This window comes from Fulmarus glacialis, unplaced genomic scaffold (assembly GCF_000690835.1).
Source record: "Fulmarus glacialis isolate BGI_N327 unplaced genomic scaffold, ASM69083v1 scaffold11948, whole genome shotgun sequence".
Classification (NCBI taxonomy): Eukaryota; Metazoa; Chordata; class Aves; order Procellariiformes; family Procellariidae; genus Fulmarus; species Fulmarus glacialis.
In genome coordinates, this window is record NW_009226397.1 from 65,570 (window position 1) to 89,015 (window position 23,446).

Genomic DNA, 23,446 nt, shown 5'->3' on the forward strand with positions numbered 1-23,446 from the left:
TTTAATGTTAGGATTGCCAAAAGATTTAAAATGGCAAAAAACCTTTCATTGCTGAAAGGTTCACGAGTGCATATTGGGAAGGCTGGCAAAGTGACTTAGTGATGGACATAATATCTGGTTGGCTTTGACCCCATCTCATCAAGGAATTTAATTTCTCAATACATAATCACCATGTAGCATCTGGTGTTCCCAATGGAGCAGATCCATACACTCTGTCTTATCTATCATTTGGCATATACTTCATTTAGCTAACCTGTCAGTCAGAAATGGACAATTCATTCACTGGAATTATGGATTGTGAAACCAGTTTTATTCATTTCATTGACAAAGATAAAAACTGACCTTCCTATGGACTAGGGTGACATTTCTTTCATAGGCATAAACCTCTCTTGAAGAAATGAGTAAGACTTCATTACTAGGTCATGGTCGATATTTCTCTTTCTTATCAATACAAATTTGACATTTTATTTTTCATTATTACACTGTTTTCCTCATAAGATCTTTTCCTTAAATATATGGGAGAAAAATAAAGCTTTCCCATGCTGCTCTTCAGGCAATGAAGAACAAAGACACAAAGCTCCAGCACTGTGAATAATGTGACTGCACGAAAATATTATAAATACCTCACATCTAAGAAGAAAACTGAATGCACATCTGTAAACATATGTAAATTCTCACACTCACTAACACATGTAAGTGTATGACTTAAAGACTGAAAAAAATGGTGCTTGAAAATCCACTGCTATCACATTACAATGAAACTTATTTTGAAGCTTAAACCACAGCAGTTCCAATCCATTTTCAGGCTGGGACTTAGGAGTGGTAAAGCAGTCATCTTTGGAGGCAAGACAGATACAAACTGCTCACAGACCCAGGTGAAAATTTAGACATCAAGAAGGGCTAAAAGTTCTGTGCTGAAACAATGATTAGAAAGACTTAGGATGAAAGTGAAAAAAATGAAAACAGCAGTTAACAAGTTAAACGTGTAAAAAAAACAGATAATAAGAGAAAATCTATAAAAACAACTCCTAAATTATCACAAATTCACAAGTGAAAGATAATACATAAAAAAAAAAAGAGTGTTTGGGAACCTGCTAATCTATTCTTCCTTCAATGAGTGTATAGCTAATATGCTTCAGTTTTACCTAATCTGACAGCAAGTTTTTCATTTTGTTTTATATCTGTAACTGGGAATGCACTGAAAAAGGCAGATGATCTATGTGAATTGCCTAATTAAGTGAATGCATAATTAATCTAATGAGAATAATCCATTTTTATAATGAAAAAGGAATCATTAAACAATTTAGAGTTATTAGAAACAATGTATTATTCAAAGGAAACTATTTTAAAAGGAGGTCTCAATGGTGATTAACAAAACAGAGTTAATTTGAACATCCTGTCGGGTTCTAGACTTCCCCATTCCAAATGTAAGGGAGGAGGGACCTCTGTACACACATTTATCTTGAAATCTCACTCCTCCTTTCTCTCTCTCTTTTTTACCCACTCCATTTTCATTATGTTGGAGAGAGGCCACTACATACACTTTAAGAGGCACGGTAGCAAAACCTATTTTTAGCAAATAAGTAAAATGAAACCTGCTTTAGTGATGTTTGGGTTTTTTTTTCCTTTTTTTTAAACAGCAAATTACAAAGGAAATAAGACAGTTTGGGAAGTAAAATGTTTGCACAACTTAAATTTCACTGTAGTTTTATGGGGTTTTAGATTTGTTTGCTTGTTTGTTTAAGTGAAAGCTAGTACAGAAAGCCTTCAACAACTTCAAACTCCTCAACTACACTGCAACCTACTAGCCACCTCAATGAAAAGATACTGAAGAACTTATTTTTGTTTCTTTTCAAACAGACAAGCACTTACGTAATTCACTGTTTGAAATTCATCTCATCTCTCTGCATTGACAAATTTTATACAGAATCTTTCTTCAACTTCTCCTGAGATAGGCTCGGTGCAGACAGAAATGGGAGATCAGTATTTCCTTTGTGGGTGGTCAACACTGTATCCAAAACTAAATAATCTCTTGGCCATAACGTCACTGATCTGACCTGGCTGAACATTTCTATGTTTGGCCCACTCATTAACAAATTTGACTTACTGACTCTTTAGAAGGCAACACGTTCTTAAAATATTTATATGAAAATTCCTTTGGAATTGGTTAGTTCATAAGTATCTTTCTCTGGTTTCTCAGCTTGATACTTGGATTCGTCCCACTTGACCATAAGCATTTAATCAAGGCACCTAGGTTAGAAGGAGTCCCCTCTATAGTCAGTGGAGACCATTTCAATTATGTCATCCATCTGCTGATGACAGAAGCCACTGAAATCCTGCAGGATCCAAAATGGCATACTTGAGTTAACTGTTCAAAGTAAAGTGGATGCATGACAGCCAATATCCTCAGTAGATGTGGGTAGGATATTTTGAAGAAAACTTTCCCAGAGAAAAAAAGATGGAAATTCAAAAACAAATAAGCATTTATTAAGTTCAGCTCAGTTTAGTCAAAACTGTTCACTTTAAATCTTCTTTAAAAAAAGTGTATTAAAAATATCCAATTAAAAGCTCAAACTTTAAAGGAGCATTCAAATCTAGTATCTGAAATAATCTGCTCCAGTGTTTTAATTTAAAAACATGTAGGTTGTGCCACAAATAAGATTTTCATTGCCAGAGAATTAAAAAAAAAATTGTACTTCTTCACAAAAAAATGGTGCTTCTGCTCTCTTTCCTCTGCCATTTTTTCTTCTTCCTGATTCATATGTATTTTCTCTCTTTCATCTGTTAGGTGTTTCTGGTAGTGTACCATGTATCTGAGTAGCGTGCATCAGATCATCCATCAAGACCACATATTTATAAGACAACAGTTCTGCACAAAGTTCAGATGTTCAGATAACTGGCATATGAGAAAGGAAAAGGGGAAAAGAAGGAGAAAAGGCGAAAAGAAGGGGAAAATGTGGACAGGTGTGCAGCCTGCATTTCAGCCTGAGAGAGGACTGCCACCCTCTCTGGTCACTAGAGCAAAAGCCACTTCCCCTTATGTCCAATGAAGTGGCATCATGTTTGCACTGTGCAGGAATTTATATCTCTTCAGCTTTTCCACTAGTTCTCCCTTCAGACATCTCCAAGCGTAATGAGTTTGAGAAACACTGCTTTAAACCTAAACCCACTGAACTCCAAAGCCAGCAAATTACCTATACAAAACTAATCATAATACTAGCTCGATCAGAGAAATGTGCTGTGGTGGTGTTATCCCAAGAAGCAACCGTGAAACTGTTTGCCTCTCTCCAAACTTTCATGTGATCAAATAAGCTGACCCCTGCACCAAATCACAAGCTTTGACTTAAGGCCTGAATTAAAGCACTTTATAACACAAATGTAAGCCTCTTAAAAGATACAGAATATTGACAATTTTTCCTGATAGCTCCAAAAACAGTCTAAAAGGTTAGAAGTCAAAAAGTACATCTGCACATCCTGGAAGCACAAATTATAAGTGTGTGCATGCACGTGCACTTGGAAGAAAATCTTCAGTCCATTTATTCCTGTTATTCCATCAACATACTGTTGTGTCCCAATTGACCACTCTTTTCATTTGGCTGTTCCATGAGGTATGTGGTTTTTTAGGGCTGACGCCAAATATCTTATTCTCTGTTCCAACATCTTCATGCTGAGAAAAAAAGTAATCTCTAAGATTTACATGCAAAATATGGATGTATTTCCCCATAGTTTAACACTTGGCATATAGGATATGGACTGTACCTGTGACAAGGTGCTAAAACAAATTAATGAGATGTAGAGAAAGCATAAAGTGTTCACTAGGGATTCCTGTGTGATATTTGGAGTGTCCCTGATAACATACACTACAGATTCCTGATCAATACAAGAAATAGGTGGAAGGGAAAAGGGAAAGAAAGGGAAAAAGAAAAGAAATGGAAAAGGGAAAGAAAAGAAAAGCAAGGATAATTTATTTCAAATTTTACAAAGTCCTGTGCTCAAAGTGACAAGGTTTTGAGATCACCTGCACTACATAGACATATAAGCCAAGCAGAAGTAAACCACATCTTTCTCATAGCTACTTTGATACAAACATGGAGTAACATCACTGAATTTGGTGAGGTGATCAGAAGTTACACAATCAAAAGAAAAGGTTTCACCTGCATTCAGTAGAGTGCTCTGTGTATAATACTCCATGACACAGACCTAGTGACTGGTATAGAGAACCTTTTTGTGTCTACAGCCCTTCAGCAGCACATTTTACTACGCTGGTATTCCAAACACCGACTAAATTTTGCCTTTCAGTCCTAATCTGCAGAGCAGAATCTCACTTATGTTGCAATAATGACCTCTGGACAAGGACACAGAAACCACTTTTTGTACCTGTGACACAATAGAGGAAAAATTTGCTAAAGGTTTAAGGGAATAATTTTAATTAGGAAACACCTGAAAATACACCATTTTAATATTATAGTCTGGTAATGAAGTAGTCAATACATCAGAGATGAATGATGATTTGAATAACCTTGCTTTTAGTTTATAGGGTACTTGAAAATGACACAGAGGGAATATTGCAGGAAAAGACAGGTAAGTTGATGAAGTAATGAGAGAGAAAAAGAAAAAGTCCAGACCTGTAATAAAATATACACAATCATAACTTTAATTGCCAGGATGGATTGTTGAAACCAATCTTTGAATTTGTATGCAAATAGACTTCCTAATAACTAAGGATAGATTTCTTAATAACAAAGGCTGGAAGGAGCTTGAGTAGAATGTCAAGAAACAATCATCTGCTGCAACTTTTCCTCATTATCTTGAGATATCAACTATACTTATATCCAATTGAAATAATGGAGCTTATGTGCACAAATACCCCTATCAGGTGTACGGGCATAAATAGAAGACAAGGTCACTAACTGCAGTGATCCATAATGCAAAATAATGCAGCACTGGGCTACATTCATTTAAATACCATGACATGTTCTAAGTAACAATGTATGCATCGATTCTGTAAGCCTAACATACAGAATTTTACACTGCATAGGACCAAACAGAAATACAGCATGTGAGCAATTCAGACAAAGGAATCACACAAAGTAAAAACATGGTTATTATGTGAGATTAATTTTCCCTTTTGGCCACTCATTTTCATTTATTTTACATTTACCAGTTAGAATCAGAAGAGGAAATTAAAACAATATACAAGGATATATATAGTATGCCTGTGGTTCCCTACCTTCTTCCTTAACTAAGATGAAATTTATTACTTCTTTCTATATTTTCCAACTGAGACTACATAGCTTGCATTTTTAGATTTGTCTATTATCAGCTTTAAAATACAGTAAGAATTAGTCCATAAAGTTAAATATTTTTGGTTCCTTGGGACTAATCACATCTGGAAATATTTTTTGCACATCTAGCAAAAACAATCCAAAGTTATAAAGATACCTTCAAATTAACTGTGTGCTTTAAGCACATGCATGGCTTAGTATGACAATGGTATAGCCAACTTGTCACAATCTTTTGTAATACTTATCCATTTCAAGCCATGAAGATGCTGGGAAGGAGGTATATGTAAGGCCCATAAGTCTTCAACAAAAAGCAGACACTTCGATACATAGAACTCATGCACTGTAAAGTATAACTTGTAGTTGCCCACCCACCGGCAGCCAGCGAAGTTAGGCCAAAACTGTTAATAATAATATTCCAGGCCATGAAACTTCGACATATGGCAATAGTCACCTTTTTTCTTTCCCAGAGAGGCAGCAATACTGAAATTCCCCTCACAGGAGGAAAGTGATTAACAAATTGAAATGGAGATGAAGTTATACATGGTAGATTAGTTTCTTTCCCTTTAAAGAAGGTATTTTGTCAGTAGCACTTTTAAAATCCTTAATCACTCAGAGAGATTAACAGCAATCCTGGAATACATGTGGAAACCCTATCTATTTGAAACGTACCATAATGCATGTAGCAGTTTCCTTTGGTAGGATCCAGCTGAATAGCCTTCACGAAGTACTTTTCTGCCTCACTCTTGCGTCCCTTAAAAAAAAATAAAAAAGAGGGAAAAATTATTTAACAGTGTGTCACCATGGAGCGATCATGTACAGTTACTATTTCCAAATTCCAGGCACTAGAGAAAAACAACTACTATTATCAGTAGACTTAACCTAAGTAAATATGAATGTTTAAGCATTACAGTAAGTTTTGTGGTCAGCTACTTTATGCTGCAGATCTCCAGACTGAGGAAGAAGTATGTCCAACATCGTCAATGTCCAAGAAGTGAGGAAGTGGTAGAAATGTACTGCAAAAAATATTGTCAAGGGCTTTGGGTGAACATCAAGCTCCACGCTACTTTTCTGGACAGGCATCAGGATGAGCATTACACAGACCCAAGCTAAAATCGTAAGGGAAGGTAAGAGGGAGGTTTAGTCATGCTCTTAAAAAAAAAAAGAGGGGAAAGGGGAGGGGAAAAAACATGGTTTGGTTCTATGAAATCGTAGAATCATAGAATATCTCAAGTTGGAAAGGACCCGTAAGGATCATCAAGTCCAACTCCCTGCTCCTAGCAGGACTACCTAAAACTAAATCATATGGCTAAGAGTGTCGTCCAGATGCTCCTTGAACTCTGACAGGCCTGGTGCCATGACCACATCCCTGGGGAGCCTGTTCCAGTGACCGACCACCCTCTCAGTGAAGAACCTTTTCCTAATGCCCAGTCTGAACTTCCCCTGACGCAGCTTCATTCGATTTCCTCGTGTCCTAAATAACACTATATCCACAGCCAAAAGTAAAGTCACCACAAGGTATACAAATAGAAAATATTTTGGATTTTAATGTGGGAAGTAAAAAAATAGAAAATATTTCTGATTTCAATGTGGGAAGTAAGATTTCATCAGAAATCAATTCTGTCAACCATAAAACATAACTGAAATAGAAAAGGTAATAGTCAATGGTATGACAAAATGGTCAGAGGGAAAAAAAAAAAACAACTGAACAGAAATGATGGTAAAAAGAACAGACATGTTCTAAACCATAGATTTTCTTATCACTGAAATTATCAAGCCACTAAAGTTGCATTATGGTATACAAGTGCCAGAGCAGATCCATTAGTAGTCATTACACTTTTTGTGAAGAAAACAGCAATATTGGATTAGCCTAGTCTGATACTCAAACACAAATCACCATCAGCTATTCAATAAGATACCTGTGACCTGTTTATCCCTAGCCCCACAAAATTAGTTGCTGCGGTTTGTGTTATAAAACAGAAGGCCTCCAGAATAAAGAACAGTTAAGCTTAACCACAGGGAAGTGCATTGTGGTCTGCACCTCTCAAGATTGCCTTGAGTGTTATTTCACAGATATAAGCATATAGGCTTTCTCAAGTTTTGTGGTCTGGAAACAGACATTGCATACATCCTGCACTATCCCACAAGTTAACATAGGAATAATAACGAAGTCTGTTCATGATTACAGCTGCTCCAGATTCTCAGTATTTCCCTCAAGGGCCTTAGAGACAATAAAATAAGGAGAGAGAAAGAAGTTGTGCAGCACACCAAGAACTATATCAAGACCAGGTTCCATCAAAATCAACATAGAGGCCATATTTCCAGGAGATCATCCTGGCAGAGATACAAGCAGGCTTATCATTTACAATATTCCAGTTTCACAAAATCAACGTTCATTGGAGGTAAGAGTTTAGCCTTACTATTTAGTAAACTTTCTTTGGTAAAGCCATGTACCTTAAAACCATATCCACATTGGCACAAGGCTCCTGTCAACCAAACGGTGCAACTACATGATAGACTACACTATCATATATTGCAGTGCCTTTCACCCCTGTGTTTTAAAAAAACCAACCAAACAAACAAACAAAAAAACCAAACCAAACAAAAAAAGACATGTAGCCCAGACTGATTTTTCCTCATCTACTAGTGCAGTAAAGATACATCTACAAATTAAACGCAATTTCTTTTTTTTAAATAGCATACAACCATAGTTGAGAACAAAAAGTGAAGAAGAAAATAATCTCAAATTGAAAACACAACATAAATTTGGGTCAGTATAAAATAATTATTCAAATCAAGAAAAATGGGGTGATAGTGGGGGAGGAAGGGTGATAATTACACACTACATTTTGCACATTTAACTCAAAGTTTGGCATTCTTAGTCTGGTGAAAGGTCCCACAACATATGTAAGTCTAGCCTTGAGGCTTCAAAATGACAGGCACCATGCATATGTATCACAAATACTGACAGAATTAACATCTACGGATTTTGCATCATTGCTTTTTTTAACAGACTAACATCATTAGTTTTAGCTGGTTGCACGCTGTCTCTGTCTATTTCTAGAATGTAAAAGGACAGTTCATTGAATACGGTCACGAAATACGTAGCTTCTGCCTACAGAACTATGACTATAAGGCCACAAATATTTGTCAAACATGATTAATTTTCATTTACTGGGATCACCAAAAATACATGACTGCTCTATTCTTTTTGGCACTTTCCAAATGGCATATTGCACTCAAGTTCAGGGCAGTCAGGAGACCTGGAGTACATAATGATGACAGGTGCCAGCATACATAGCATCAAAGGAATGACTGTGCTATTAACAGGCTCAAATACTCATTAACAGACAAAGGGGAGAAAAATCTTACATTTTATCACCCAAGACATAAAATGATCTGACTACAAACAATCAGCACAGCTACATTTGTTCATGTTGGCCATCATTTCCATATAACCACATTTGTCAAAAATTAAAAAAAAAAGAATGAAAACATTTTCTTGTGGAATGGCATTCTGAGGAACCTTGCATCACACCATCTAAAATGTCCTCTTTGGTGCCATCTGTCTGCTCCTAAAATGTCAATACCTCAGCATACATTTAATACACCTTATTTTTGCATCAAATTATATAAAATCCAATCACTTATATAAAATCCAATCACTTGACAGATCAGGCTATTTCACAATTAAAATTTAGCATTTATCAACTTTTTTCAACTATCCAATGTACACCTTAACTACCACAACAGAACGTAGACACCGTGTAGTTAGATTAAGATGACAATCCCTGTCATTGTCCCTCCCCCACTGTATGTGTTCAGTGTTAAATAAAAGACATGGCGTAAGAGAATAAAATTCTAACTTTTGAAGAAAATCCAAGTAATTGTTTAAACAGCTGAAAAATACCAGTTTGATGCAGGAAGGCATTTTGTGTGCATGTTCTCCGTTATGTGTACTGACCCATACAAATGCAGGCATTGAGAACCACTGGAAACCTCCCAATTTCCAGCAGCAGGGTGTGCAGTTGTATATGCGCAACCACATGCTTTGGCAATTTTACAAAGCAAAAAATATAACTTTACAACTGCATGCTAGCAGACTTATTTAAAGGATAAAAAAGTTATTCATAAGACTTTAATGGAAGGACTTGATGGCTCTAAGGATTAATAATGGGATACAAAATAGCTTTCACCTGTTGGTCACCAGTTCACGTCTAGTCCAGGTGGGTAGCTAATGAAAAGGTGCTATCTGACAGCTACTGGTTTGCTGAGGAGAAATGAGTGGGTGGTCCTAGTCCAAGCCCTAATGGAGATCCTTTGCACACATGCATTGGCATATATATGGCTTTTCAGTGCTGAGACCAATGAGACAGAATCATAAAACAATGAATGGCAATCTCATTGCTGGGGCGGAAAAAACCATAATGAAGACACTTCAATAATCGATTTGGAAGACTGTGCTGATATTCTCCCTAGTGGACCTGGACCTTACTCTAAAGCCTATAAGGAGGACAAACTTTCAACAGTTTTCCATTAATAAAGAAAACTTCATTTTTTTCCCCCTGTGCCTAAATAAAGATGAATTGCCCATGACTACCACCTTCCAGCAACACTAGCGAATTTAAAAGGAAAACAGTAAACGTAATTGACACATGGCTCTTATAATCTAGCACACCAGTTGTCCTGGCTTTCGGAAATACTCCACTCTCCACAAATCATGTAGACTTCAAATTAGAATGGCTTGTTGCTTGCAATTTTGGAAGCCAAACAGTTAAGTGTTTAAATATGCACTCAGGAGCTTGATTTTTAAGACCAGTTCTCTGTAGAAGTTGACTGCAAGGGTTTTTTTGGTTGATTGGTTGCTTCTTCCCTAGTGAGCAGGACAATGGATCCGACCTTGCTAATATGGTCAGACATACTGCTTAACTGGGCTTTCCTACAAAAGACTATTATTATCACCACAACAAACAAAAGAGAGCTAGCTAAGGGCAGTTGAAGCATTAGTAGAAGAGCCTGTACTTATCCTTAAAATATTAAAAAACTGAGGAAAAACTGCTGGTTTTATATCCACCCCAATTTTTTCCTGATTCTGCTGGCAAACTGTGCCAAATTCTTGTTGAGGCAGCTGTTGTACTTCAGGAGGACCAAGGACCCTGAGATGCTAGTAAAATTGGAAAAGATTAATACAGCTGAGCAGCTCTGAATAACCCTGTTGTGGAAACTATGATGACACAGTGGCAACCAGTAAGGTGGTTCAACAAATTAGGTGGTCTCTGCAATTTAAACCAACTTTATATTTCATAAATATTCATGATTCTTTAAAGTGTGCAAGGGTTTAATCAGTAGAGCAGAGACTTCACTCTTCAATATAATTTTACCAGCTTTAACTGGTAATAATGTGATTGCATAAGGAACTCAATTTGTGTCACAAATGCAGTTTACTGTCATTCCCCACATCTGCTCAATTTTTTTTGGCAAGCATTCACATTTTTTAATAAAAGGAATTGAATTATGAAAAGATTTCTTAATGGAAGATTGATTAAACTGTGGACACCAAATACAGAAAAAATGATTATTTTACATATTTCCTTCTTCCTCTCTAGGACATTTTAAAGTCACAGAGAGGCTACACAAGGGTAGTAAAAAGGTCTGAACTGAACTTGTGACTTCATTTCACGTTTATTTAAGTTATTGCAGACCTGCATATCTGTTTCATAACCAGTTCCTTTTGCCTTACAAAAGTTGTCATGGGACAGGCATAAAACAATTTAAATGGTGTATAACTGAGTAAATTAGTGATAAAGTCTTGAAAAGTTTTTAGTTAGCTGGACTAAAGAAACAGGAACTAGAGAGTTGCATCTTACAATGAGGTCACTGACATATGCAAGCTCCCCATCTCTCCTCTAAATATTAAGACTTAAGAAATGACTTTAATATCTAGTATTTAGTAGCTAAATGGATGGATTCTTCTTTTCCCCTCATTTTGCTATTATTTCTATAACTCTTCCTTCGTCACTCTGAATTACAACGTGAATATCTTGCACCATAATTTGTATGTGAAATGCTAGTCCCACTGAAATACATGGGACTTGCATTACTCACATCAATGGTCCAAAATTTATCTCAGTCTCTCTAGTTCCTGTGCAGTAAGGAGATAAATCCTGCCTTTTCATCTCATCTTTATCATAATAAAATAAAAAAAACGTGAACATGGCAGAGAAGCAATGACTTCTAAAGGTTAACATCTGGCCCAGAAAAACACACACATGAGGAAAGATTTGTAATGAGAAGTGATTTGTAGTGAGAAGCACCATATATTTCATTAGAAAAAGAAATAGTTGGGGGGGGAGGAGTTTACAGTCATGCAAAGCCCTTCTTTGCCCAACTAATATCAGTGGCCTTGTAAAAGATGCTATCTTTTCAAACAAAGTTTTCCTCCCTCATATCCTTAGATGATCACAGTGAGAAACAATACAGTTACCAGTACTGATCCTCTCAAGTTTTGGCGCTCTAACAACTTCAAGAACATGAGAATATTATTCCTCTTCGGTGTAATATATTAATCTCAGTGTATGGGAGCAAGAATTGGATTACTTCGGAGGAAATTAGGGTATAAATCTGTATCTACTAATCCACGATAATTCACCATACACTAATCTCTACCTCATAGTAAATGTGAGGCAACTTTCTCACTGTGCAAAGTGACACATCCACATACCCTTGGCCCTGAGGTCATGACTCTCCTTCACAGTCATTTCACTGGACCAGGGTCCTCACACGCAGGTGAGTCTATGCATAGTCCTTGTGTAATCCAGTAAATTACTTTTAGAAATAAGCCTTGGTAGGATCAATAAAAAGCAACAACTTGTTTTAGTTTAATCCTCTATTTGCACCTTAAGTGGTCCATTTTCATCTAAATATATCACGTTAGTCCTCCTTCAACCACAGGTGGATATTTGTTGACTAAAAATCCATCTACTACCCTGAATGAGATTCTACTGAAGTCGGTGTAATTTTTCTATGAGCCAAGGTTATTTTAGAGAGTAATAACATAAACTGGGTTCTTGAGTCTGCACATACGGGGATAATTAATGGCATGATAACCAGAGAGCTGAGATTTAAGCATTGCCCATTGATTTTAGTGGGAATCCACTGGAGCTTAAGCATTTTTAATGTGACACCTCTGCTCACATATAGATTTAAGAATCTGAAGCACAGCTCATAACTTTACTGGCTTGGGGCATGATTCAGAGCCTATTAAGGTGGTATTTTCTTCAAGTAAAGCAGTATGTATCTGATTAAGCAATAATATATTAGAGCTATTTGACATCCATTTTCTTGTTTTATGGGTCTCATATCACAAAAAGCATTCTTGTTTTATTAAAGCATTCAAAATGATATAGGAAAGAAATATAGGCTTTTTTTTTTTTTGCCTTGAAGTTTTTTTGGTTCTTTTGTTTGTTTTTTTTTTTTTTTAAATATATACCCATTTTTTAGTCTTTCTTTTTGGGCAACTTGAAGTCTAAAAGGAATTTACCTCGTTACGTCACTGTTAAAACCAAGAAAGATTGTGTACAGTCTTAAGTAAACTTTTAAAGAACAGATTTCATTCGACACCTTGTGATTTATTTACTGTCTAGACCCATATTGAAATGTCCACCTCAGCCATTAAACTTTAGATTATTTTATATCAAGAATATGTAATGAAATGTTAAGTAAATTTCCATGTTAGGCACTTTCTTTTCCATTCAGTCTTAAGCCACATTTTATATTTTCTGATAAAGTAGTGTATTAATATTTACTCATATTTCACTGGCCAGTCAGTAGAATATAAATTCACTATCTCCACATACTGTTTTCACTAAGTCCTATGAATTTCTTCTAAGTTAAATTTGGCCTATATCATGCATTTTTCTATGATTATTGACAAAATTAGTACACACAGAGTAATAACAGGTGACGGGTGGCTATATTCAACCATGTAGCAAAACAAAAAGATCTCTTTCTTTCATGAAAACAGTTCATCCTGTGTTGGTGATCTTTTCTACAACAAGCTTTAAATTTATGTTGAGTAAAGTGAGAAGTTTAGGGCTCCCCTTTTCCTGTCTACAGGAAGTTAGAAACAAGATACAGAAGATGAGATCCCTAAAGGAGGTTAGTGAGGGGTTATGGCCTAAATATCTGCTTCAGAGTAATTTACCAACTAGTTAGACGGATGTTATATTTAAACGAAAATACTCCGGTTTACAATTAATTCTGATACATTTGGCACGCAGCCAAACATATGTCCTAAGGGGACTGAAAAGTATATCTATGGATGCAATACTTATGGCATGGGGCCAACCTCAGAAGAAATACAAGCTCAATAGATGTCAGCTATTGAAATTTCTGTAGTTCAGAAATCCTGACATTCAGCCTGGACGTGTTAATGCTCCAGATATACCAGATAACCAAACCTTAAAAAGGTAGAGCTCGTGGTTCTGAAGTCAATAAACAAGACTTTCCACATTGAAGAGGGAAACCCACCCGTTCCATCCCCTAAAAGCAAATTGCCTGTAAACTGGAAACAAAAATGAAAACAACTTCTGACATTTTGCAAATTTCAGAACTAAACCCAAACTTTGTGCTTGGATCAGTTTTAACCCTCAAGGAATTTCAAGTGGCAAGAAAAATCGTAGTGTCTGTGTCAGACTCCATAGACAAACTAAATACACAACAGAAAAGTAGCAGTGGCTATTGCTTGGCTTAACTTGACTTCTTAGGGAGGGCCTTCTCAAGGAGTCAATGTCATTTGTATTTTATTATGATGGGAATTTAACTGAAATATCCAATTTTCATTAAAAAATTCTTCCTAGAAGCAGTACTAACAGCCAAGGGATTCAGCCTCACAAAATGAAATATGTAACAGCTTTGCTCATCTAATTAAATTGACCCATTCAGAAAATGTCTTTCCATAAAGATTTCTATATGTGTAGGCATTATTTATCATTCCCAAAATAAGAATTACTAAAAATATTTTTTTCTTTGTTTTAAAGGAATTGATTACTAAAAGAAGAGATAAACTGTTCTAGAAAATCATACCTAAGTTTAACACACAGCATTTCAATTGCTATGTCTGAAAACAGTCACGATTCTTTTGACATCATGACTGTTCTACCTCATCCCTGCTTTCTTCCAATTTGTGTATATCTAGAGAGACAGAAAAAGAAGAGCAACCAACCAGTGACATAAAAAATTACAATATGACAGAGCTGTCCAACAGAAATGCAAATTTCTTTCTGTGTTGGAACACAAGCAGCGAGTAATTACAGAAATAGTAAATGCTGAATTAGTCTATTCATTATTGCACTATGTTCCCCTTTTCCCCTGCTGTCCCATTGCTTTCTGTTCTTACTACCTTCCATTTATTTCTACGTTGTCATTTATTTATATTTATTTTGAGATGACTTTCAAGGACTACATGAATTACTGAATACAGTAGGGTATTTGATAGTGGCACTCTGAGTAATTTCACAACTAAACAAAGATGGCAGGATACCTCTCTGGCCTTCTGTTTGTCAGGAACATAAGCTACAAACAACTGCAGGGGAAAATATGGCCACCCACTGAGGAGGGAGTATTTTGAAACTTAAAAAAAGTATTTAACGTCAGTGTTGATACTTGAATGTCACAATCCTGTTTCTTTTATTTTAATCCAAAACACTGCCAGTCTCTATCACGTCTATGTCTGCTTTCGCCCCATGCCCCTTTGCAGAAAACACTTTAAAATAAAATATTTTAGATTTTAGGGAATCTTCTAGGGTGATTATTACTGAATTTAATATGGTCTGGAGCTGTAACACAGAAATTTTACAAGGCAAAGTAAACTTTTCTTACAGTACTTCGGGTGATTTTCCAAGCCAGTAAAAAATAGGAGATTAACAGCACTGTGTGGTGCCACGTAAAATGCAAGAAAACACTGTGCAATTTTTTCCAAAGAAATACAGCAAAGCCTGTAATTCCTAGATGCAACACACTAAATGTTACAATATGGGGCTGCCCCTAAGTACTTTAGCAATTATAGGCACTACTGTAAGCTATGAGGGGTGGTTTGTGGGCTCAAGTTCACTCAAAACAGATAAAACAAAACTTCAAAACAGATTTATTTATAATTGAAATAAAGCTTCTCAGACTAGCGTGCTACTATAACCACCATCCACTGCCTGATGGCAGAGAGGCTAGCCATTAGGAGGGAGGGTTTCTTAGTCTTCTCTTTAAGAAGACTAAAGTGAGAGGAGAAAAAAAAATTACTTAAAAATGATTTTTTTTAGCATAATAGCCAACCCTTTTTCTTCTAGAAGGTCTGCTCATAAAATGGAAAATGAATTACAGCACATGCTCAAGGCCTCACCTGGCACTGTCATTTTTGACAGACTCATTTTCATCTTAGAACTGGGAGCCTTGCAATTTTAAAGCCTTTTACAAAAATTATGCTTTTCTTTGTGATATAGAAATAAATTACTTAAGCAAGGGATGAGGCTCAGATGCTGTGGTACCAAACTCCTGTGCTACCAAGAGATAGGCTAGGTCAACTAACATGTCACATTGACAAATAAATTTCTCAAGCAATTTATGCAGCTTAACAAGTTAAAGATATGAAAAACACTTGGAAATACATAATGCTAAAGCACTGCAGCCCTAAACAGCTACATGTTGTTTCTGAAAAATTAAAAAAAAAAAAAACAAAAAAGAAAAGCACAAACTGAAGCCCCAGACAACTGGCTATTTTCCAATTATTCTACTAGCTAAGACACTAATCATGCTTTTCAACTGCTAAATTATGCTGTTCTAATATATTTTTAGGAAAACTGTAGCTTAGTGAGCTGTAATTTTTAGATATGAACATATAACATTATCCAATATAGGGGTTATGAAATACTTGTGACTTATGATATTAGGTAAGAAGATTGTAAATTCACTAGCTATTCCTTTGGAGCTCTTAAGTTAGTCTGTTTTTTTCTGCATGTACAGCAGCATGCCCAAGTCCTCCTGGCATTTTTTGTATCCCAAAAGAGCTAAAAAGCCTTGAGACAAATATTTGCATTAAAATAAAAACAAAGAGAATTGTTTTAGTACTAATAAGTAATTTTTTACTCCAAAGGTTTTATTGCATGCAAATTAGAACTATACCACTTATGTATTTCAAGAATCAACGACAAATTAACAGCTATTTTTGGTTTGGTTTTTGTTTGGTTGGTTAGTTCGGTTTGTGTCAATGTAAATTACAGTTATTACAAGCTGAACAGCATATTCTGAGTTTTACAAATGTATCTTCAAAGTTATTCAGGAAGTAAACTTTACTGAGAATGATTTTGTGCAGAAATGCCATGTTTAGTATTTAGAATTACTATTGATGGGTATGAGCTTGTCAGCAGGTTTTCAGAGGTAGGGAAGGGAAGCTTGTTTTATTTGGATTTTTATTTCACTTTTTACTTTATTGGGTTACTTTGTTTTTGCATCTTTCCATATTCCGAGATACACACATGCAAAAATTTGTGTAGGCGTTGGAGAAGAAAATATTATTTCTTCAGGTTTGTCTAATCACCTGTCAGAGACTGGGCTTGTAACACTCTATACTCTCAATTTTCACATACTTCTAAACTCAGAAAAAATAAAATCCTTTCTCAGGAATTCTCCTGTTCTTTAATAAATACATTTTTAAGTGTTCATTAAAACATTTCTAGAAGTAAACAAACAAACTACTCATTAACACCCTCAAAAGGTTGTCAGTGATGTTCATCTCAGAAGAGAATGTTGCACATAAATAACAAAACATTGTGTTGTCTTTTGAAAACTTCTTCTGAAATATATGGAAATTTATGAATGAAATAATTTACAAATTATAGGTGCTTTTATTGAGCATATTTTATTGAGCATATTTTATTCCTCACCTTGAATACCGTGTGCAGTTCTGGGCCCCACAATTTAAGAAGGGCAACAAAGGTGGTGAAAGGGCTGGAAGGCATGTCCTATGAGGAGCGGCTAAGGACTTTGGGCTTGTCTAGTTTGGAGAAAAGGAGGCTGAGGGGCAACCTCATTGTTCTCTACAGCTTCCTGAGGAGGGAGAGGGAGGTGCTGATCTCTTCCTCCTGGTACCCAGTGACAGGATGCGTGGGAATGGTTCAAAGCTGCACCAGGGGAGGTTTAGGCTGGACATTAGGAAGCATTTCTTTACCGAGAGGGTGGTCAAACACTGGAACAGGCTTCCTAGAGAGGTGGTCAATGCCCCAAGCCTGTCAGTGTTTAAGAGGCATTGGACAATGCCCTTAATAACATGCTTTAACTTTTGGTCAGCCCTGAACTGGTCCGGCAGTTGGACTAGATGATCGTTGCAGGTCCCTTCCAACTGAAATAGTCTATTCTATTCTATTCTACATACAAAACCAAAAGAATCAGCACAAGTAAAATTAAATAGCATAGATTATGCTTTCGCTTACTATTGTTCATTTCATCTCTCACAAAACACAGGTTTAAAATTTAAATTGCCCTTTGGAACAGTAGTGACATTAGCTACGTGCAAACGGGAAACCTAGTGACATTAGCTACGTGCAAACGGGAAACTGGTAAAATCAACCTGAGATGATGACATGAATTAGTATCTGTCACTTACAGCATGGTTATAATCATTTTAAGTTTATCACAGTGTTTGAATTGTGATTTACTTTTTTCACAGTTTTACATGCCATTCATGACTTTGCAAAAGGTAACCCATTCTGGTAGAAGCCTTTTTCACAGTTTTACATTCCATTCATGACCTTGCAAAAGGTAACCCATTCTGGTAGAAGCTAATTCTCCTCTAAAATCTCTTTTCAGTAAGAGAGGATAATAGGTGTTAATATTAAATACATGTCTGTACCTCAACTTTGATTCAAAACACTACATTTTAGTAAACTGGAACTAACTTCAGCATGACAAAAAAGAAAGGTACACTGAATCACAGAATGATTCATGTTGGAAGAGACCTTCAGATATTATCCTGTCCAATCCCCTGCTCAAAGTAGAGTTAATATTTTATTTAGATCAGATTGCTCATGCACATTATTGTTCAAGTAGGAAATAATAAAAAAAATCAACAAACAAATGTATTTTTCATTGCTAAGCTAATAAACTCATCTAGTATATGGTGCCTTTATTTTAAATGTGCTGTGGAACTCCATATTAAAATAAAAAAGAAAAAGAAAAGACAGGCACAGGTCATTGTGGATTTAGAAAACGTGCAGAGTTCCTAGCTTGTGTTTGACAGAACCAAGGCCAGACAACATGAACAAAACAAAGAGCTTACACTCTAGAACTCTCATTTATTTCTATGTCCCTGTTTACGAAATTCTGAAAAGCTTTCGCTGAAAGTTGGGAAAGGATACTCTGCTGTAACGAGCAAGCCATTTTTCAAATCTCTGGTCTATACACTGGGCATAGGTCACCCTCACAGTGCCTTATGGGAAGGCAAAGAAAATAGAAGGTACAAGAAGGCAGTCCAGTTATCCAGACTGCCACTAAGGGATTAAATGAATCATATCATGCTGCTTTTAGTAAGCATTAATACTGGCAACAGACTTGAGGAGGCAGAAAAGCTGGGGTTAAAATTAAGCCACTTCATTGGAATTTAAGTCAGGAAGTAAAACTTAGCTGAATTTGTGAACTTTACAGGTTTGACTTTACTGCTATTGGTTTTTATACTAGATTTGGCTGGAACTTAGGAACTTGTCTGAAACCTTCCTCCTCTCCTCCCTCACCCCCCAACTTCACTGACAGAGAAAAATTTTCTATCTGTATTGGCACCCACTTCCACCCTTCACTTCATCAACAATCTCACATTTCTCCCCTGGAAAAGAGACACAGAAAAGTGTTATCCATAGTTTTGTCTCAGCACTTACATTCAGAAACAGGATTGCAAAAAGTCTGAAGGTTTGATTCCAACAGATGAGGGGACAGAAGCCTTTAAAACATCTCTCCTCTAACATCTGAAAACTCACTGAAGTAGGCTTTTCTCTCTCCTAAATATACAGGCTGTGACAAAATGACCATGAGCCTAGGTAGCAAAGTTTAGCAGAAGAATAAATCAGAGCTGTACCTCAAGTTAGGTATGGGCTGAAACAACTATGCCAAAGGGAGCAGCTCTAATGCTATTGAATCCCAAGGAAGTCTATGCAGATTTCCAGGAAGCATGTCAGTTACAGCAATCATATATTTGCAATGGGAACTAATACTAGTACAGTTCAGTATACTAGAAACTAGACAAAATTCAGTTAATGTGAATCACCGAGCAGATGGTAGGCTGCAAAACTGATTAAGGATAAGTGACCAACATGGAGACAAAAATCCGCATTCTATTGCCAAATCTCATCATCCATTTTCCTGTTGAATGTCTTTTCAGACTTTGGAGCTGAAAGAATTAAATTAAATAAATGCAAAATTTCAATAGATCAAAGATAAATGAACTTTTTTTTCCATGAATGAAATAACCACCTGAAAAATTTTCTGCCATCTCTAATTACTTTGTCATCAACATGTTGCCTTGCTATGTGTTTATGAAGTCCTATGTCACTACAAGCCAACAGGACATCAGCACCATCTTTTCAGTTTATGCTGCTGTTAATAGAATGGACATGAACCCTATCTGTACATATTGCCATGAATATGAGAAGAAGCAACAGTAATAAAAGAAAAAAGTGTCACGGGATGAAAACACAAACGTGATGAGAACAGACAACAATTATGGCACAGAGCAAGTATAGGTAAGCAAGTGTGAATTGAGAAAGGATAGGCAGAGTATTTTATTGCCTGTCATAGTGCAGTATTCAGTGTTCAAAATTGTATACAGCTCCTGTCCTTTTTGCTAATGAGACACATTCTTCCACAAACATCGTTCAGATCCTCAAGGCACAATCCACCTCACATGTACCTTGCGTTTATATCCCTGGAGAAAAGTAAACAGTTCAATTCTACTATAAGGATTCACGTACATTTTTCATCACTTCCTTCCCAAAGTTGGGGTATGCCACTAATGTTTAATCCTATAACTGAACTTTCATTGTAAAGGGACGAAATTAAAAATTTATTTTTACTGGCTCACAATGTTTGTACAGAGTTATGGGATGTGGGGATTTTGTTATTTTGAAGAAAACTGTGAGACCTTGTTTCCCAGAACAACTTCAGGACTTTCTCTAGCAGACCTCATATTTCATATACTCAGCAGTTCAGAAAATGCAAAATTAACCAGGGGAGTACTGGGGCAGGGCGGTGCATATGGAATAGAAAAGAAGGAAAAAAAAGAAAAGAAAAGAAGAAAAAAGAAAAAAAAAAAAGATATTTGGATTTTAATTGAGAAAACTCTTTCTTTCCCCACAGCAATTCTAATAAATTAGAACTTTTGTGTCAAAGATCTGCTAAGAAGAAACCAGTAATGCTGACTTTCTTCTACTATTCTTAGGTGCAAGATATGAAGATATCTGCTAGAAAAGCAGGGTAAATTAGGAAATTCTGCTGTATAACCTACTTACAGTTCTATCCCAGAGGAAGGTAATCAGTGAGTGCATGTATTTGTCAATATCCAAGAAATTTTAACTGTAACCAGAAATTGTAGCAAAAAACCTGCCTTTCCAGGGCCTGGAACTGACAGGCAGTGGGGATATAACACTAGCACCTTGACTTCCATTGCAAGCTAAAAATTCACATCCAAGGTAGTTTTTAATCAAACTCTGTATTTGACATTACATGATAACACTGAACAATTTTTAATTCTTTCTAATTATGTTGTCACTTATTGCTCATATAGAAAACTTCTGTTCGAATTTCTCTCCCTTTTCCAAATTCAGATACTTTTAGCAGCAATGGATCTGCTGAAATTAATTATGAGCTATTTTTCTTCACTGGACAGGGCATAAACAAGGTCAGAGTAAAAGCTTACAATTAGGTGAAAAGTTGAGGAAGATATTCAGACTGAGACACAAGGACTGAAGAGCCATACAAAGGCATATCAGCAAAGCACAGAAAGGAAATACGAAACCACTTGGGTGGAACCATGAAAGCAAATGTGGAAGAGATAGACAGGAAAGAGGATATAGTCAGAAAAATGGGAATGAGAAATGGAAAACAAGCGAAAGGCAGTTTTAAAACAGAATTATTTTAGTGAATAAAATAGAAATCCATTTTCATCTTCAAAACATGTGAAAACCAAAGAGGGACTGGCAGTCTGCTATAACTGTTATATGGGGCTAGTTTAGCTGGAGCTACAAGCTCATCTATACACAAAAGGCAAAGTAAATTTTGAAGAAATTAAAAAGTCCAACTCTTCTGATTTTTTTAGAACTAGCTTTTAGTAGTTGAGTAGTTCTTTTCACATGCTCAAAGAGATACTCCTAAAATGTAAATTCAAAGCATGAGACATGTAATTCATAAAGTATAGGTGACACCTCAAGCTCTGCCATAGGCTGCTACAACAACCCTGGGTCAATCACTGGATATCTTTTTCTATTAATACCATTACTTGTGAACTAAGCTACTTATAATAAAGGCTTTTTCAACCAGAGAACTCCTTACTGTCTGTTAAGAAATTCCTACATTATTATAACTGTCTTCTTCAGGCACAGAGTGTGACGGATGCACTCAACCCCTTAACCAAACTAGCAGTAGTTTGGTTCAGGCTCCAAAGGAGGTAGAGGCCTAAGCCGTAAACGGGCCAAGAACTCCTCTGGTTTCAATCTGTTCTCTGAAAACCCACAAAGGAGCAGAGCCACACAGTGAGCATCGATGCATGTGAGCTTGGAACACCGAGCATGCGATTAACACATGAATAGCGGGTGGCTTTTCCAAGACTCGTTTATCAAGGAACAAAGAATGTTGTGGGTACAAGGACTCCCATGCATACCTTTCCCATCGCATGTCATCTGACTACAAGCCAACCGCTTTATTCCATAAATATGACAGCCTAAGTGAGCCTTCTTCGAGCTCTCCCTGCTAGCCAGCCTGGCTGCACGGTGGTGATCTCCCCTTGAGCTGGGACACCTCTCAAGGTTGCTTCTCAAGGAGAGACCTTTTACCAGTGGCAGGTCTTTGGTAAGTGACCGATATCGCGCATAACCTCATAGTATGGTAACTTTGATTTTGACTTGGTAACTTTGATTTTGCCCTGGTAACTTTGATTTGTGCCTTGGTAAGTTTTGATTTGTGCCCTGGTAACTTTGATTTTGACTTGGTAACTTTGACTGGTGCCTTGATAGTTTTGAATCATTGTTCAAATGATTGTGCTGTACAGTAACAGAATGAACCTTGCCATCAAACTTTGTTAAGCCACACTTTTACAACATCATATTAAAATCGCTTTTGCTAATGCCTTTGACAGGTTCTTTAAGCGATCTAAATCACCCATTCACGACACAGAGGTGGTGATATTTCAGGAATGAATGCAATGTTTCACAAAAAAACCGACGCTGTCAAAATGCTTAATTAGAAGGCATGACTGAAATAATGTGAGAAATAGGGCAATAAGCAATTTTCAGGACAAAGTCTTCCCGTTCCTTTACCTCGCCTACTCGAAGGGCCTGGGACCAACTCCCAGGAGCTGCTGATTAACTCACCGTCAGAGCCAGCAGTTTTCCATAGGTGAGATGGGCTGGGATGTGGTCGCTCTTGGATCGCAGTGACTCCATGTACCAGCGCTCTGCTTCTGGCAGCCGGCTCATTCTCATATAGGCTTCCCCTACAAGGTGAAACAAATGTTAGTGAGAATGCTCAAAATTTCTCAAGGTCTCCAGAATTTATCATCTCATTTATAATTTGCTGGTTTTTAAATGGGCAGAGATCTTGAAAAGAGTGAAGTGCTTTGAACACCTGCAATGAAAAAGCAAAATAGCTTTGCAAACACTTGAGTGAGGAGATTGAGTTACGGCCTTAGTTGTGCTGAAAGAGCATGGTTGAGATAAAGTCTTGTTGGAACAGAATTTCAAGAGAGTGCTCTGGTTGCTAAGTTTCAGTCAAAAGTCTCAAAATAACAGAAATTTTATCACATCTACTATAGAGAAGTTACTACTTTTCCATCAATCTACATTGCACATCATGGAGTGGTAGGGAGAATACAGAATATCCTTGCATTTAATCATAATACATCAAGAACCTAGATGTAA

General features: G+C 36.6%; 1 protein-coding gene across 1 annotated transcript in view; it reads right to left on the reverse strand.

Annotated features, from left to right (window-relative positions):
* The window catches only part of TMTC2 (transmembrane and tetratricopeptide repeat containing 2), a gene marked incomplete at both ends in the record, with an annotated part of 87,144 nt that extends 64,122 nt beyond the window's left edge, over nt 1–23,022 (reverse strand). The window contains 2 exons of the mRNA XM_009582795.1: nt 5,955–6,036; nt 22,901–23,022. Coding sequence (XP_009581090.1) covers nt 5,955–6,036; nt 22,901–23,022 — 204 coding nt within the window. The remainder of the gene's footprint in view (nt 1–5,954; nt 6,037–22,900) is intronic.
* Between the last annotated feature and the right edge of the window lie 424 nt (nt 23,023–23,446).